At 45.4% G+C, this 18,570-nt stretch overlaps 1 protein-coding gene across 1 annotated transcript; it reads left to right on the forward strand.

Annotated features, from left to right (window-relative positions):
• The first annotated feature begins 2,517 nt into the window (after window positions 1-2,517).
• On the forward strand, window positions 2,518-12,739 carry zfta (zinc finger translocation associated). The gene is made up of 5 exons (XM_068756174.1): window positions 2,518-2,605; window positions 4,737-5,255; window positions 9,226-9,570; window positions 10,936-11,391; window positions 12,303-12,739. The coding sequence occupies exons 1-5, from the start codon at window positions 2,518-2,520 to the stop codon at window positions 12,737-12,739; spliced, it is 1,845 nt and encodes a 614-aa protein (XP_068612275.1).
• Window positions 12,740-18,570: the final 5,831 nt, after the last annotated feature.

The raw sequence follows: 18,570 nt of genomic DNA on the forward strand, positions 1-18,570 counted from the left end.
AATATGTTATATTATATTATATTATATTATATTATATTATATTATATTATAATATGTTATATTATATTATATTATATTATATTATATTATGTTATATTATATTATGTTATATTATATTATATTATATTATATTATATTATGTTATATTATAATATGTTATGTTATAGTATAATATGTTATATTATATTATATTATGTTATATTATAATATGTTATATTATATTATATTATATTATGTTATATTATAATATGTTATATTATATTATAATATGTTATATTATATTATATTATATTATATTATGTTATATTATAATATGTTATGTTATATTATATTATGATGTTATATTATGCATTCCACAACAATCTCTTAATAACGTTTTTCCGCAATAACTTTGAAAGAATCTTCAGGGCTTGGTTGGAAACTGGAGGGTTGCTGGTTCAAAACCGGCGTGGCCCACACTGGAGCAATGCCGGTCCAACTCTGGGAGCAGGCCGTTGGTGTTTATGTATCTAAAAACACACGAGAGTGTAAAGCCTCCCCAGGAGGGATTAATAAACGTCCTCCAGCCTGACGACCTCAATCGTCTCGTCGACAGACACTTTGTCCACTTCAGGGGTCCCGGGTCTGCTGCAGCCGAGCCCAGGCGACTAAAGGCGAGCGGCGGGGTACACCCCGGATGCGTCGCCGCCACAAAGAAGAGCTAATAAACTACAATAATGTTCCTTAAAGGTCACAGATTCTACTCTCTCTCCACAAGTTAACGCAGTTCACACAGATGCTGCAGGACAGCGTCCCTCATGTCTGTCTCACACAGATGCTGCAGGACAGCGTCCCTCATTACTGTCTCAAACAGATGCTGCAGGACAGCGTCCCTCATTACTGTCTCAAACAGATGCTGCAGGACAGCGTCCCTCGTTTCTGTCTCAAACAGATGCTGCAGGACAGCGTCCCTCATTTCTGTCTCAAACAGATGCTGCAGGACAGCGTCCCTCATTTCTGTCTCAAACAGATGCTGCAGGACAGCGTCCATCATTTCTGTCTCAAACAGATGCTGCAGGACAGCGTCCCTCATTTCTGTCTCAAACAGATGCTGCAGGACAGCGTCCCCCTTGTCTGTCTCAAACAGGTGCTGCAGGACAGCGTCCCTCATTTCTGTCTCAAACAGATGCTGCAGGACAGCGTCCCTCATTTCTGTCTCAAACATGCTGCAGGACAGCGTCCCTCATTTCTGTCTCAAACAGACGCTGCAGGACAGCGTCCCTCATTTCTGTCTCAAACAGATGCTGCAGGACAGCGTCCCTCATTTCTGTCTCAAACAGATGCTGCAGGACAGCGTCCCTCATTTCTGTCTCACACAGATGCTGCAGGACAGCGTCCCTCATTTCTGTCTCAAACAGATGCTGCAGGACAGCGTCCCTCATTTCTGTCTCAAACAGATGCTGCAGGACAGCGTCCCTCATTTCTGTCTCAAACAGATGCTGCAGGACAGCGTCCCTCATTTCTGCCAGAAAAGCCTCTGAAAACGAAACTGAAACTAAGTTCATAGCAGACATGCATGCAGCTGCGTGCACGCAATGAATGTGCATGCATGTACGTGCACATCTTGTGCATGTTCGCCCTCTGTGACATCACAGGGGGCTAGATTTCTGCCAGACGCCTTTCGGGGGTGATTTCCCGGTTTGTTTTGGTGTTTTTTGGTCGATAAGGACCCAAAAACACCAAAACAGTGTAGAAACTCGGGAAAGTGAGTTTTAAATGTCTCCTTTAAATGTCATGAAAGAAAAGCTCAAATAAAGCTCTACCTGATCACAGTGAGCCGTTTTGTGTGCTCTATGTGCTCTAGTCTTATGGATTTGATCAATGAATCAAACTCTAATTTGCTTGTAATGAGCAACATTAAACATCCAACCGCCCATTTCTTGATGGTTCAATTTATCAAAGAAAAAAAAGTACAAAGGGAAAGGAAGGGGCGGGGATAGTGAGGGCCCGATTTGTGGCCCCGCCCCCTGTTTGCATGATTTGTTGAGAGGCGCGTTAGTATTAGCGGCTTATCGGTATTAGCGCCTGCTGCTCCGACTGCCCCCCTCCCTCCGACCCCGCCCCCCCGGTCGGAGCTGCTCGCTGGTACTGTCTCTTTAAATTTACCCAGGAGCCCCTTACGGAGCCCCAGGGGCCCCTAGTCCGGCTCCCCACCCTGAAGACAAGTAAGATCCTTAAAATACATGAGGCTCGGGTAGGCCGGTTCCGAGGCGCGGGTCCACGGAGCGCAGGATCGCCGCCGCGGCGCGCCACGCACCGCCACGCAACGGAATACATGATTGGGTGCTTCTTTGAAAAGTTAACTTGGCTCCTGCGTGGGGGGCCTCGCGTGGGCGATGGTTCCTGAGCGTCGAGCGGCTCCGTTACCGCTGTAACGCGCTCCGTTACCGCCGTAACGCGCCGCCGGGGCGGCATGTCCCACTTCCACGCCGCGGAACAGCGACGCTAGCTCCGAGTGGAACAGCAGCCAGGCCGGTGATGGACGAGGAAGAGACCGGGGGGGCCGAGCCGGTCGACCTGCGGTGCGGGGGGGAGGACGCGACGCGGGAGGAGCGTGACCCGCCAGGTAACGCGTAACGGCGGCTACTGGTCTTCCTGGTCTTCCTGGTCTTCCTGGTCTTACTGGTCTTACTGGTCCTTCCCCAGTTCAGCGTGTGTCTGCTGTCCTGTCAGAACCCGTCGGTGCGTCAGGGACAATGCCCACGGAGCAGCGTGCCCCCCCCCCCGCCGTGTCCGTGGCTCCTATAAACAAAGGGGCGGACGACAGAGGCGCTCTGCCGCCATCTAGCGGGCAGCGGCGGGCCCGGCCGGAGTCCGCGCAGCGCGCAGCGCGCACGCGCATTGGACACAGATAAACTATATTTTAGACGTCCTGCTTCCACACTGAGCGCAGTTTAATTTAGTTTTATGAACTTTGGAAGTTTTCTACTCGTCAGAAGACAGAAATAAATAATAAATACTGCGTCTCGTAGCCTTCATGAGAGGTAAATAATAGATGCAGCATCCTCACACCTGATTGGATGGACTATTCCTTTATTATCAATCATTTTGTGTATCTCTGAATCGATCAGGGTTATTATATGTTCAAAGAACAGTGTTTTATTTTATTATTATTTTTTTGGGGGGGGGGTAACTTTGGCCTCCAGCTCTGTGTCGTGTTGTCCTCGCTGTTTACAAAGACGTTTAAGATGCAGTGATACCTTGATGATGATGAATATATTTATTAGATAGAATGTTAGAGTACAAGTACAGTCACACAGTAGCATGTATTACAGTACAAGTACAGTCACACAGTAGCATGTATTACAGTACAAGTACAGTCAAATAGTAGCATGTATTACAGTACAAGTAAGTACAGTCACACAGTAGCATGTATTACAGTACAAATACAGTCACACAGTAGCATGTATTACAGTACAAGTACAGTCAAACAGTAGCATGTATTACAGTTGAAGTACAGTAAACAGTAGCATGTATTACAGTACAAGTACAGTCACACAGTAGCATGTATTACAGTACAAGTACAGTAAACAGTAGCATGTATTACAGTACAAGTACAGTCACACAATAGCATGTATTACAGTACAAGTACAGTCACACATCCTGTCTAAGAGGAGCATTTCTAAAAAGCCCTTGCGGTCTTGTTTCTGTTGAAAGTCCTTCGTACATAAATCATCGACATTTAACAATACAAATAAATCTAATATTTAATTACTCAATTGATGCAATAAACAATAAAATTAAAATAAATTACACCACAGATGCAAAACGATCAATAAATTAAAAAGACACATAATATGTACAACGTAGGTGGACAAAAAGGGGGGGGGGGGGGGGTTGATCCGGAGAGAGTCGTGATGACTATCTCCGTTTCTGTCCCCTGAAAGGTGTATTTTTAGGGCCGTTTTGAAGGAGGCCAAAGAGGTGCATGTTTTGAGGGCAGGAGTCAAAAACAGTTCCACCCTTAGGGGGCAGTATTGTAAAAAGATGATTTACCCATGTTAGTCCTATAGGAGGGGGTAATCAGGTTGTTGTTTGAGCTCCCTCTAGTGTTGTGGCTGTGGGTGTCACTAAATCTGTGGAGGTGTTTATTCAGGTATGCAGGGATTGAGGGGACTGAGGGCAGAGCTGCATTGACTATTTTAAATGCCAATCCCATTTTGAGCTGTTTAACCCTGTCTTCTACCCTGAGCCATTTTAGGCTAGCAAAATGTCCAGGAAGAAGGTGGGTCATGGGCCCCAGATTGAGGAGTAGCCCAATCAGTTTGTTTTGGGAGGTTTGGAGCCTGGTTTTCAGGGACACTTTGATGTTTGAATACCAGGAGGTGCTAGCATAGTCAAAGAGGGGCTGAACGAGGCTCCAGCAAGCGTCCGGAGACAAAAGCAGACATTCTGCCCAAAAATCTTGTTCTCTGATTGACTTTTTTGATCACCTTATCTCAAATCAATGTTTCCCATTTAAAATAACTGGAAACAAGGAGGGGGGCGGTGCGTAGACACTATGCAGTAATTGTACCTTACAGGTACTCGTACATAAACTCAGTGTCTCCAGCGTTGTCTCCAGCATTGTCTCCAGCGTTGTCTCCAGCGTTGTCGTGAGACGAGGACGCCGTAGATCTTTAAAGAGACATTTACGTTGGATTTTAAGAATGTAATGAACCTTTCTCAGCCGATCCGTTTCCTCTCCTTCCTGTCAGGTGGGGGCGCGCTTGCCAATGGCCATGGCGAGGAGGAGTCCGAGCCGGGCGGGGTTATGCCTGTCATCTCCCCAGGTACGAGCTACTGGAGCATCACAGAGAGCCAAGACCTCCCCTTCCTGCTGTCCCCCGCCCCCGGACCCTCTGGACGGAAGGCTCGAGTCCAGAGGGCCTCGCGTCCGGGCCTGAGCCGGATACCGGGCCGCGACCACCGCCGTTACTACCACGAGTACTGGCGTTGCGAGTACTTGATGGACTTTGACCCCCAGCGGCACGGCATGATATGCATGGTCTGCGGCAGCTCGCTGGCCACCCTGAAGCTCAGCACCATCAAGAGACACATTAGACAGAAGCACCCGGACTCCCTGCTGTGGAGCGCCGCTGACAAGGAGGTCATTCGCTCGGGGTGGGAGAGCCACCTGGGTCTGGAAGGGGGTCGGGGGTCGTACGGCACCGAGGACGGACCGAGCCACCTGGGTGTGGAAGGGGGTCGGAGGGAGGACGGACCGAGCCACCTGGGTCTGGAAGGGGGTCGGGGGTCGTACGGCACCGAGGACGGACCGAGCCACCTGGGTCTGGAAGGGGGTCGGGGGTCGTACGGCACCGACGACAGACCGTTACATCTGGAGGAGCAGCTGGAGACGGACCAACATGGCGCCGGTGGGTAGAACACGCCCATGCTGTGTATGTTTGTGCGTGTGTGTGTGTGTGTGTGTGTGTGTGATGAGGAAGTGCAGAGCGGAGGGAAAAGTTCAGCTTCAACAGTTTCACAGGTGATCAATGATAACGAAGAGTTTCAATCCTTCTGATGCGTGGCAGCAAAGGGCCTCGCCTTGGCGAGAGACTGATGATGGAGGTAAACGTAAATGGAGGCGGCTCAGCGTGGAACCGGAGGGTTGCCGGTTCGAGTACCAGCCCAGAAAAACCTGCTGCTCTGACGATAAAGATTTCTTCTTCGATAATAACTTCATTGCTGAAGTGAAACGTGAAACTAGGTTCTGCAGTTGGGTAAAGTAATTAAATGTTATAATATAGTAATTAAACGTTATAATATAGTAATTAAATGTTATAATATAGTAATTAAACGTTGTAATATAGTAATTAAACGTTATAATATAGTAATTAAATGTTATAATATAGTAATTAAACATTATAATATAGTAATTAAATGTTATAATATAGTAATTAAACGTTATAATATAGTAATTAAACGTTTTAATATAGTAATTCAACGTTATAATATCGTAATTAAATGTTATAATATAGTAATTAAACGTTATAATATAGTAATTAAACGTTATAATATAGTAATTCAACGTTATAATATAGTAATTAAATGTTATAATATAGTAATTAAATGTTATACTATAGCAATTAAACATTATAATATAGTAATTAAATGTTATAATATAGTAATTAAACGTTATAATAGAGTAATTAAACGTTATAATATAGTAATTCAACGTTATAATATAGTAATTAAATGTTATAATATAGTAATTAAATGTTATACTATAGCAATTAAACACTATAATATAGTAATTAAATGTTATAATATAGTAATTAAACGTTATAATAGAGTAATTAAATGTTATAATATAGTAATTAAACGTTATAATAGAGTAATTAAATGTTATAATATAGTAATTAAACATTATAATAGAGTAATTAAACGTTATAATATAGTAATTAAATGTTATAATATAGTAATTAAACGTTATAATAGAGTAATTAAATGTTATAATATAGTAATTAAATGTTATGATATAGTAATTAAACATTATAATAGAGCAATTAAATGTTATAATATAGTAATTAAATGTTATAATATAGTAATTAAACATTATAATAGAGTAATTAAACGTTATAATATAGTAATTAAATGTTATAATATAGTAATTAAACGTTATAATAGAGTAATTAAATGTTATAATATAGTAATTAAATGTTATGATATAGTAATTAAACATTATAATAGAGCAATTAAATGTTATAATATAGTAATTAAATGTTATAATATAGTAATTAAACATTATAATAGAGTAATTAAACGTTATAATATAGTCATTAAATGTGATAATATATCAGCAATTCTTTTGAACTTGAGCACCAGTATTGACGTTTTGATGAATTTCATCACTTTAAGTACTTTGAGCTAACAGCAGTCTGACGTGTCAAGTGCTGCACGATAAACAACAACAGGTTCAGGGTTCGGATCTTGGGATGTCGTTACACTGGATGTCCACCCTAAAGCGGGTTCGAACATGGAACCTTCCTGCGTTGGACATTTCACCAAACAGCCCTTAAACGAAGAGAACAATGTCTGTTAACGACGAGCAAGCGAATCGAGTGTACGACAGTTTCTGCCGTCTCACCCACGATGTCCACCGAAGGACATTGTCTCTCTCTACTCCTTATTTACAGAATCATGACGCAGCATAATGTACTAATGGTAATTTAACATTGGTAGCTTGGTGGTGTAGTGGTTAGCACTGTCGCCTCACAGCAAGTAGGTGCAGAGTTTATATGTTTTCCCGTCTCCGTGTGGGTTTCCTCCCACCTTCAAAAACATGCAGTTTAAAGGGGACGTATTATGAATAAATTACTTTTACCATGTTTCTAATATGGGGCGGCTCGGTGGCGCAGTGGTAAGCACTGTTGCCTCACAGCGAGATGGTCGCAGGTTCGTCTCCGGCTTGTGGCCATTCTGTGAGGAGTTTGCAGGTTCTCCCCGTGTCTGCGTGGGTTCTCTCCGGGTTCTCCGGCTTCCTCCCACCAAAGACATGCAGCTTAGGCTGATTGGTGGCACTAAATTGCCCGTAGGTGTGAGTGTGAGTGTGGCTGGTTGTATGTCTCTGTGTTGCCCTGCGATGAACTGGCGGCTTGTCCAGGGTGTCCCCTGCCTCTCGCCCACTGACTGCTGGGATTGGCTCCAGCTTGGCCCGTGACCCGATAGTGGAATAAGCGGTTAGAAAATGAAATGAAATGAATGTTTCTAATATTTTGGTGTTTTCGGGTCATTACTAACCCAAAAACTGCAAAATGAAACCGTCCATTCAATCCTGCGTAGTTCTGCAATCAAGTACTGAAACATGTCTGGCAGCACCTCAGTGACGTGCGGTGGGGTTCATGTCTGGTGAGGCACAGTCAGATTTACTAATAAATGAACCGACAGCTTATTCATCATTTGATTGGCAACATTTAACGTGTTTTGTTTAAAAATTCGTACCAGAATTTTTTACATATTGTCACAAACCCGGCTCATCAGTTTATGACAAAAAGGGGAGACCACACATAATCTGCGTATTTACAAAATATTTAATGAAATTATATGACATGAAATTATTAAACTGCGTATCAGTGTGCGTGCAGCGTTGGATGTGTGTGGATGTGTGTGTTGATCAGTTAAAGTTTAACTGATGTTTAACTGTTAAACACATGTTCTGAGACGGGTCTATGTGTGGGTGAGGGGGCGTGTCCGTGTCCAGCTGGGGCTGCGCTGAGAGAGAGAGAGAGAGAGAGAGAGAGGCTTCATTTGACAGCTTATGTTCTCCAGAACGTTTCAGAACACTCGTTCCCATCTAATGGACTCTCTGTCAGGCCCAGTCCGCCGCGGTTCTGCTCGAATCGGTCCCAGAAATGGCCGGACGCCGGTCTCACGGGCTCGAAGCAGCAACAGTGCAATATAACATATAAATAGAATAACATCTCTCGGTTCTCCTTTTCCTTAGCTTTGTGTACGCTAATGTTAAGTCTCTGCTGTCCGTCCAAAGCCAGGTCTATCCGGGACGTCTCAAAAGTTTTTAGCGCAATTTGACCATGAATACGCGCGGTCGCTGCTCGTGTTTGGAGGCTTCTCGGTAAATTCTTCATGTCGCAATATCCCATCCGAGTCCAGAAAGCAGAAAACACGGGTTCTTGCTTGACGTCCAGACATCCAGACAGCCAGCGCTTCCGTGTTCACAAGCCCGTCTCGAACGAGCGGATCAGCTGATGAGTGCGCTGAATCACTCACGGGTCTCCTATGGGCTGAAGGCGGTATTACACTAGCCTCATTCTGCAGTATTTTAATGCCGCTGAGCACAAGAATACGTGACGCACTAATTGTATTATTAAAAATGAAAAACTCATAAAATATATAATATAATATCACTGATGTTATATTATATATTATATTATTTTCATATTATTTTTAATAATACACATACATGATTTTTATATGATTTTATATGATGACAGGTGAGGCTGTGCCTCACTTGCCTCCCCTGACTGCACGTCACTGCAGCACCTCCCCCGTTGTGATGTCAGGAATGAGGGACGCTGTCCTGCTGCATCTGTTTGCTGCTTTGACCAAAGACTGGCTCAGATATTTCATATAAGTATCTGGGAACCTTTCAGTGAAACGCAATATCAAAGAAGAACAAAATGATAAAGAAAGCATCGCCATCTCGAATGCCTTATTTCATGTTTTCATTTTTATATGCAGCAGATCCCCTCTACCTCATGACAACCCAGCAGCCTTCATGCCTGTCTCCCCACTCTGAGGAGGGTGAAGCCCCCCAGGCGGAAGAGCAGCACCAGGACCTTCCTGGGCCCTCGGTCCAGACTCTTGAGCGCTACCTAAACGACTCGCTGCACGCCTGGTTCCGACAGGAGTTTCTGATGGAGTACGAGGCCGAGGCCGGCAGACTGCTGTGCATGGTGTGTGGAGGAGAACTGCCCTCCCTTCACCTGGACCACATCAAGAGACACGTGTTGGACAGCCACCCAGAGTCCTTGGTTTACAGCTCCGAGGAGAAGCACTACGTCCTGCAGGCCTGGGCTCAGACTCATGGTGAGAAAAGATGTACGCTCAAAGTGTGGCTAACGTTCAGGTCCGCTAAACTGGATTGGTGTTGCCATGGTAATACCTCAAACAAGACAAAATGACTGAAAAGTTGCACTTAAATCAATGGTGGTAGTCTTGATTCAGCGGCTCAGCAGGCAACCCAAGTTGATTCCAGATAACCTGGAAGTTCTGAAAATGTTGGGCCTACGGGTTTTACCTGGTGGTGTGAGACGCTACGTCTGTATCAGCGCCCGTAACAGGGTGCGCTGAAGAGTCTAGTAATCTGCACCTTCATCACCCGCTTCAACATCCACTCATCCTCCACCGCTTATCCGGGGTCGGGTCGCAACAGTCTCAGCAGGGCTTTCCAGACTTCCCCGTCCCCAGACTCCTCCTCCAGCTCTTCCAGGGGGGGATCCCGAGGCGTTCCCAGGCCAGTAGAGAGAGACATAGTCTCTCCAGCGTGTCCTGGGTCTTCCCTGTAGTCTCCTTCCTGTGGGACATGCCCGGAACACCTCCCCAGGGAGGCGTCCAGGAGGCATCCGGAATAGATGCCCGAGCCACCTCCTCTCGATGTGGAGGAGGAGCGGCTCAACTCTGAGCCCCCCCCCCCCCCCCGTCTCTCAGGGTGCGCCCAGCCACCCTGCGGAGTAAATGAATTTCGACCGCTTGTATCATTGATCTTGTCCTTTCGGTCACTACCCAGAGCTCATGGCCAGAGGAGAGAGTAGGAACGTAGACCGGCCGGTAAAAATCGAGAGCTTTGCCTTTCGGCTCAGCTCCTTCTTCACCTCGACAGACCGACACCACGACTGCACCGATCCGTCTTTCAGTCTCACTCGTAAGTAAGTCCCCGAGGTACTTGAACTATTCCACTTGAGGCAAAGACTTCCCACCAATCAAAGGAAGGCAGACCACCTTTACCCGGTCAGAACCATGGCCTGGGAGTTTGAGGTGCCGACCCTCATCCCACTCGCTTCACACTCGGCTGCAAACCGCCCCAGTGCACGCTGAGGATACCGTCGCGAAGTAACCGCCCTCTCCAAAACCATAAAACACTTGTGGACTGGTTGGGCGAACTCCCACGAACCCTCGAGCACCCGATGGAGGGTGTGGAGCTGGTCCAGTGTTCCACAACCTGAACCCGAGGTTCGTCTATCCTCCTCCTCTAATCCTCCTCTCCAGCACCACGGCAGAGAAATATAGAGTCCAGCCGCTCTTGATGGTTAAATAGATTAAATATAACTTAAATAGTTTGAATTAATGTTCTTGGGATCAAGAATACCCAGGAATAGTACCTTCGTGGAGCCGGTGCTCCAAGAAACAGTATTTGGTGTATATTTTAATCTTTTATTCTCTGCTTCATCACAGACGAGCCTGAAAACCGAATCAAATCAGAGCCCGACACCAAAAACGATGGCACGGACCTCTCGCCTCAGGATGTGGGGGCCATGCAGCTCAACACTGAATCACCACCAGGGGGTGATGGCACTTTAACTCAGGACACTTTCCTTATCAGTGAGGACGGAGGCGTTGTATCTCCACCAGAGGGACTCCAGCCCCCCCGGCAGCAAAGGAAGAGGCGGCTGTTGGGGGGTCACCCGCGGCGGCTCCGTCTTGACTACCTGGTGGCCTACGGGCCTCAAGACAGGGGCACTGTCTGCATGGTGTGTTCTCGGGTTCTGCATGAATCTAAGGTTAGCACCTTCCGCCGCCACATCCAAGAATTTCATCCCGAGACTATGACCCTGAGCCGGCAAGAAAGGGAGGCCATGGCTGCTGCCTGGACCAAAGATTACTATGCTGAAGGTGCACGGATGCAAGATGGTGAGCTATTGTTGTGAAGCTACAGTCTTTATGCACTCTCTTATGGCCTTGATCAGTTTTAGGTACCGTCCACATCTGACAATTATTTGTTTAGAGCAAGCAATGAATCCACTGCATGTCATAAAGCATCATAAATCAGGAATCACAACGAAACGACGAACTGGGTTTCATTTAAGTTAACGCAATCCTGACTAAAAAAAATGTGTCACGGAATCAAAGATCCTCAAAGACACAAATGGATCATTTAGACGCCCGTCTGAAAGTACTAGAGGAATATCACTGGGCCCGTGAAGCAGCTTCACAAGGCGCTAGCGGACTTGGTGCATGAGTCACCTGGTGAAGTAGGACTCCTGGTAGCTCGACTTCTATTCTCCTCAGATGGCCTCTTCCTCTTTGCAAACAAGCTCTCCAAAGACGTTTGTTTTTGACTCATTTTCACGAGTTTTCGAGTTTATTTTTTTGATCACGTGAACAAGACAAGCATCTTGACGTGTCAAGATTGACCGACCGAAAGTTATGTCAGAGAAATCCGGTCTTTTTTCAAAATAAAACACCTGTCAGACTCTAATAATCAATACAACGGAAATGCTATTAGCGGTAATTATTTATTCTTTCTGTGACCCGGTAACAAATGCCTCTGGTACCGGTACCAGGCCGCCGCCCGGTGGTTGGGGCCCCTGCTTCAGACAACGTCCCAACTCCCCAAGCGTCATGCCTTTTTTTCTTATTTTGTTATCTTGAGAGCTTTTATTCCTTCGTTACTTGGTTTGGCGAGAGCGTGACTTTCACCAGGCTGTCTCTGGTCCCCTTGGAGTATTCCTCTTTCAGCCGTGTCCTCAATGAGCAACAGGTCAGCTTTCATCTTGTTTAACTCTCGCATCACCTTCTCTGTGATACCCTTATCTTACCAGAAGTCGACCTGAGCAGAGCTGAAGTCCTGAATATTATTGGAGAGACGGTGGACGTCGGATCGGCCAGCAAACTGGTGAAGACGGAGGAGACGACGGGCAGAGTGAAGGACGACAAAGCTGCAGCTCCTCCCTCGCGCCACAGCCATTACCCCGGGAAGGACCAGAGGAGGAACTACCAGGTGCGGTGGCGCGTCGAGTACCTGATGGAGTACAACTGCTGCAGACACGGCCTCATTTGCATGGTGTGTGGAGCCACTCTGGCCACGTTGAAGGTCAGCACCATCAAGAGGCACATCCAGCAGGTCCACCCCCACTCTCTGGACTACAGCTCAGAAGAGAAGCAGCAGGCTCTCCTGAGCTACAAGCAGACCACCCGACACCCCACCCACTCTGAGGACTGCTTATCCCCCCAGGACCACGGGCACGTCGGCACCTGAGAAGGGCTTCCGTCCATTGTCCCTCACAGGACGCCTGTCCAAAAGAAGCTCTTCATCGGGGGGGTTTGTTCAAGGGAAGTTTTTATATTTTACAAACTGCTTTATTAAGCGATTAGGACCAAATAATTTTCTGAAAGAAACACAATGAGCAAAACATGGACAAATATCTGCCATCGTTGTTGCTGCAAGTTATGCCAAAGGGACTTTGCCACGCCTACCAGGGACGAGCTGGCAGGCATTTGTCCCTGGTTGGGTCCATTCCTTTAGGTTACTGTTGCTAAGCTCTTGTTTACACAGCTAATGTTTAAAAATGGAAATGGAGGGTACCTAAAGTAGGCCCGAACAAAACACGTACAGGACCCCCCCCCCCCAAATGAATCCGGCTCCTAAAGTACTTAGTAACTAGTACTAACTAGTACCGGAAACCGTAATAGACAATCATAATCTGACTGCAGAGGATTTGGTTGTCCGGGCCCCCATAAGTCTAGCACCACCAGTTTCACGTAGCCCCTTCCAGCGGAGCACAGCATGCCCTGCGGCAGACGAGTCGAGCCGAGTCGAGCCGAGTCGAGCCGAGCCGAGTCGAGCCGAGTCGAACTTAGCCGAGTCGAACTTAGCCGAGCCGAGCCGAGTCGAGTCGAGCCGAGTCGAGCCGAGTCGAACTTAGCCGAGCCGAGCCGAGTCGAGCCAAGTCGAACTTAGCCGAGTTGAACTTAGCCGAGCCGAACTTAGCCGAGTCGAGCCGAGTCGAGTCCAGTCGAGCCGAGCCGAGTCGAGCCGAGTCAAGTCGAGTCAGCTAGATTTGTAAGTTAGGGAACAATTTCTACCTCCCAACGGAGGAAACTCGTCACAAGTCACACGCCTGACTTGGACTCTCATCAGGATTTCATGTGAAGGCGAACATTGTTTGTTTTGTACACCTGGACAACACAGAAATGCTTTATTTATTTTTACCATGATTGATTGATCGATGCGTTTAAAGTGGCTCCATTTACAAACGTTACCTTCCTTCCTGCAATCTCATCAAAAACATTAGAAGCAAATGTTGATGTCTGTTTACGGTCAAATATCTTAATCACGGTTTGATAACGATGTTTGATAGAAACGACGATCGTAAACCCTCTCACCAGTCGCTGCCCGTATTCTCTTTATTAGTGGCAGCTCTTGATGCCTGCCCCATGGGGGGGGGGGTGCTCCTCTTCATCTGCTCAAACAGATATGAATTTATATTGTATTTTGCACAGTGCAACAAGAGTGACATCACTACCTTTGTCATCTTATTGGTCAAAGAAAACACACGTAATGATGCAATAATGACGATGGGGGGAGGGGGGGGGGGGGGGGGTTGTGGTCAGATTGGATGAGATTAAATCTCTGGGAGGAGTTTAAAATAGGTGGACACCAAAATTGTTTGTGTCTGGGGGGGGGGGGGGGGGGGGGGTCGCACCCACTCAGGAATTGGGAGGTGGGATTCTACTTGGCTGAATTAGTTGTATGTTAAAAGATATACCGACGCCCTCTGTACAATTCAAGGAGACTGATGAAGATGATGAAGACGCTGAATGGCAGCATGCAGTCAGTGACCCCCCCCCCCCCCCCTCGTTTAGAGTGGGGGGAGGCCTTTAATGAGATGCGTCATCTCTGACCTAATTGTTGCGACACCAACCTTCATTCTTTCATTGTAGCTCTAACGGCACAAAAAGAATCCGCGTACATAAATGAAGAAAGAAGTATTTCTCCTCTGACTAGAAGTATTTCTCCTCTGACTAGGAGTATTTCTCCTCTGACTAGGAGTATTTCTCTTCTATGAGTGGAAGTATTTCTCCCCTATGGCGAGGAGTATGTCTCCTATGACTAGGAGTATTTCTCCTGACTAGGAGTATTTCTCCTCTATAACTAGGAGTATTTCTCCTCTATAACTAGGAGTATTTCTCCTCTGACTAGGAGTATTTCTCCTCTGACGAGGAGTATTTCTCCTATGACTAGGAGTATTTCTCCTCTATGACTAGGAGTATTTCTCCTCTGACTAGGAGTATTTCTCCTATGACTAGGAGTATTTCTCCTCTATGACTAGGAGTATTTCTCCTCTGACTAGGAGTATTTCTCCTCTATGACGAGGAGTATTTCTCCTATGACTAGGAGTATTTCTCTTCTATGAGTGGAAGTATTTCTCCTCTATGACGAGGAGTATTTCTCCTATGACTAGGAGTATTTCTCCTATGACTAGGAGTATTTCTCTTCTATGAGTGGAAGTATTTCTCTTCTATGACTAGAAGTATTTCTCCTCTGACTAGGAGTATTTCTCTTCTATGAGTGGAAGTATTTCTCTTCTATGACTAGAAGTATTTCTCCTCTGAGTGGAAGTATTTCTTCTCTATGACGAGGAGTATTTCTCCTCTGACGAGGAGTATTTCTCCTATGACTAGGAGTATTTCTCCTCTGACGAGGAGTATTTCTCCTATGACTAGGAGTATTTCTCCTCTGACGAGGAGTATGTCTCCTATGACTAGGAGTATTTCTCCTGACTAGGAGTATTTCTCCTCTATAACTAGGAGTATTTCTCCTCTATAACTAGGAGTATTTCTCCTCTGACTAGGAGTATTTCTCCTCTGACGAGGAGTATTTCTCCTATGACTAGGAGTATTTCTCCTCTATGACTAGGAGTATTTCTCCTCTGACTAGGAGTATTTCTCCTATGACTAGGAGTATTTCTCCTCTATGACTAGGAGTATTTCTCCTCTGACTAGGAGTATTTCTCCTCTATGATGAGGAGTATTTCTCCTATGACTAGGAGTATTTCTCTTCTATGAGTGGAAGTATTTCTCCTCTATGACGAGGAGTATTTCTCCTATGACTAGGAGTATTTCTCCTATGACTAGGAGTATTTCTCTTCTATGAGGAGTATTTCTCCTATGACTAGGAGTATTTCTCTTCTATGAGTGGAAGTATTTCTCCTCTATGACGAGGAGTATTTCTCCTCTATGACGAGGAGTATTTCTCCTATGACTAGGAGTATTTCTCCTATGACTAGGAGTATTTCTCTTCTATGACTAGAAGTATTTCTCCTCTGACTAGGAGTATTTCTCTTCTATGAGTGGAAGTATTTCTCTTCTATGACTAGAAGTATTTCTCCTCTGAGTGGAAGTATTTCTTCTCTATGACGAGGAGTATTTCTCCTCTGACGAGGAGTATTTCTCCTATGACTAGGAGTATTTCTCCTCTGACGAGGAGTATTTCTCCTCTGACGAGGAGTATTTCTCCTATGACTAGGAGTATTTCTCCTCTGACGAGGAGTATTTCTCCTCTGACGAGGAGTATTTCTCCTATGACTAGGAGTATTTCTCCTCTGACGAGGAGTATTTCTCCTATGACTAGGAGTATTTCTCCTCTATGACGAGGAGTATTTCTCCTCTGACGAGGAGTATTTTTCCTATGACTAGGAGTATTTCTCTTCTATGAGTGGAAGTATTTCTCCTCTATGACGAGGAGTATTTCTGTCTTCCAGTCTTCTGTCCCCAGTTAGATTAAAAAGTAAGAGCTTGTTTTCTCTCAGGGATTCTATTTTCACTAGCAGCCGTTTCCTCGGTGGTCTCTGATGGATTCAGTGGCCGTTGAAGTTACCGTCAGTGATGTCATCGATGCAGCAGAACACGTGACGCCGTTGAAACAAGATAACTAACCAGAATGAGGTCGGAGGGAATGATGTCATTAGTTGCAATTGTGTGTGTGTGTGTGTGGGGGGGGGGGCATATTTTAATTTAAACATTTCCGAAAAAGTGAATTGGCAGTTAAGAAAACTAAAATATTTGCCAAATCCCAAACTTCCTGTGTTGAAGCGGTTCATACAGAATCGGTTTACTTCTGATTAAAATTGCACCAAACACGACTGCAAGTCTCGACAAAGCACTTAAAGAAGCGTTTCTGTACATTGAAAGAGATGCATTTCGTTAGCCTGATGCTAAGAGGCTAACGATTTGCTCCTGCTTGTGTGTTTATACTCACCTGTCATATGTTTGAATAAACAACGCTTTAAGGTCGCCTGCCCTCTACTGGTTATTTCGTTCCCGTGACAGGAAACGTTACGTTTAGGTAAACCGATAGAAACGCTACGTTTAGGTAAACCGATAGAAACGCTACGTTCAGGTAAACCGATAGAAACGTTACGTTCAGGTAAACCGATAGAAACGTTACGTTCAGGTAAACCGATAGAAACGTTACGTTCAGGTAAACCGATAGAAACGTTACGTTCAGGTAAACCGATAGAAACGTTACGTTCAGGTAAACCGATAGAAACGTTACGTTCAGGTAAACCGATAGAAACGTTACGTTCAGGTAAACCGATAGAAACGTTACGTTCAGGTAAACCGATAGAAACGTTACGTTCAGGTAAACCGATAGAAACGTTATGTTCAGGTAAACCGATAGAAACGTTACATTCAGGTAAACCGATAGAAACGTTACATTCAGGTAAACCGATAGAAACGCTACGTTCAGGTAAACCGATAGAAACGTTACGTTTAGGTAAACCGATAGAAACGTTACGTTCAGGTAAACCGATAGAAACGCTACGTTTAGGTAAACCGACAGAAACGTTACGTTCAGGTAAACCGATAGAAACGTTACGTTCAGGTAAACCGATAGAAACGTTACGTTCAGGTAAACCGATACATTCTGGTTAACCGTGATCATTTTTAATAAATGATCTGATCTCAGATCAGCATGTAGATACTTTTTGTTTGACTGAAACCTGGCTGGTCCTGAAGATTATTTCAGTTTAAATGAAGCCACGCCTCCCAGTTATGTTAACTCTCACATTTCTGGAGACGCCGGCCGAGGAGGTGGAGTTGGAGCCATCTATAACTCGGAGCTCCAGATTAACCCTAAACCTAAATTAACTATACCTCCTTTGAGAGTCTTATTCTTAGTCTGTCTCTCCCAACATGGAAATCAAGCCAGCCAGTCCTGATTGTTATAGTTTACCGCCCTCCAGGCCCAGACTCTGATTTCATGTCAGAATTTTCTGAATGTTTAACAAGCTTAGTTCTGAAAGCAGAACAGATACTTGTTGTGGGAGATTTTAACATTCATGTAGACGTCAGTGACGGCTGCCTTGCTACTGCCTTCCTCTCATTGCTGGACTCAATTGGCTCCTCCCACAGAGTGAAAGAACCCACCCACAGCTTTTAATCATACCTTGGATCTGGTTCTCACGTATGGTATTGATATTGATCAATTAATTGTATTTCCACTGAACCCTTTTGTATCAGACCACAAATCATCACTTTTAAATGTGTATTATTGGACTACACGCCAGTAGCTAAGCTGTCATAGGCCGATGCTGCTACGGGAACCTCCCATGACAGGCGGAGCTCCTGCCTCTCCATCTATAGATTTACATTTGATAAATACGTGTCACTCATTCCTCCTCCTTCCCCGTAGTTGTGTGCTCTCTCTCCCTCTCGCTCTCCCTCTGTCCATGGCGCTGCAGAACCCGGCCCTGTGGCCGTCGCTCCCCGCCGCCGCCGAACACCCACCATCACTGTTTTTACCTCTTAAGTAATGTATTTATTTTTTACTTCATTTCACTGAATTCTTTTTGGCATCAATTTCTTCACTCAAAATTCATGATGGAATCTTTCATTTGTGTGCTCCAGGTAAGGATGATTTTAGCAAAATAAAAGGGGGGGGCGGGGCAAACAGTCCGTGTGCAGGGTGGGTGGGGTCCTTCATGATGGGAGGGGCCAAACAGTCCGTGTGCAGGGTGGGTGGGGCCCTTGATGATGCAGGTTGCCTTTTTCCTGTACCTCCTGCTGTAGATGTCACTCACGGTG

This window comes from Brachionichthys hirsutus, chromosome 23 (assembly GCF_040956055.1).
Source record: "Brachionichthys hirsutus isolate HB-005 chromosome 23, CSIRO-AGI_Bhir_v1, whole genome shotgun sequence".
NCBI lineage: Eukaryota > Metazoa > Chordata > Actinopteri > Lophiiformes > Brachionichthyidae > Brachionichthys > Brachionichthys hirsutus.

Coding starts and splice junctions, on each gene's coding strand:
- zfta (XM_068756174.1), top strand. CDS start 2,518: ATGGACGAGGAAGAGACCGGGGGGGCCGAGCCGGTCGACCTGCGGTGC. Junction 2,606..4,736: donor GGAGGAGCGTGACCCGCCAG/GTAACGCGTAAC, acceptor CCTTCCTGTCAG/GTGGGGGCGCGCTTGCCAAT. Junction 11,392..12,302: donor AGGTGCACGGATGCAAGATG/GTGAGCTATTGT, acceptor TTATCTTACCAG/AAGTCGACCTGAGCAGAGCT.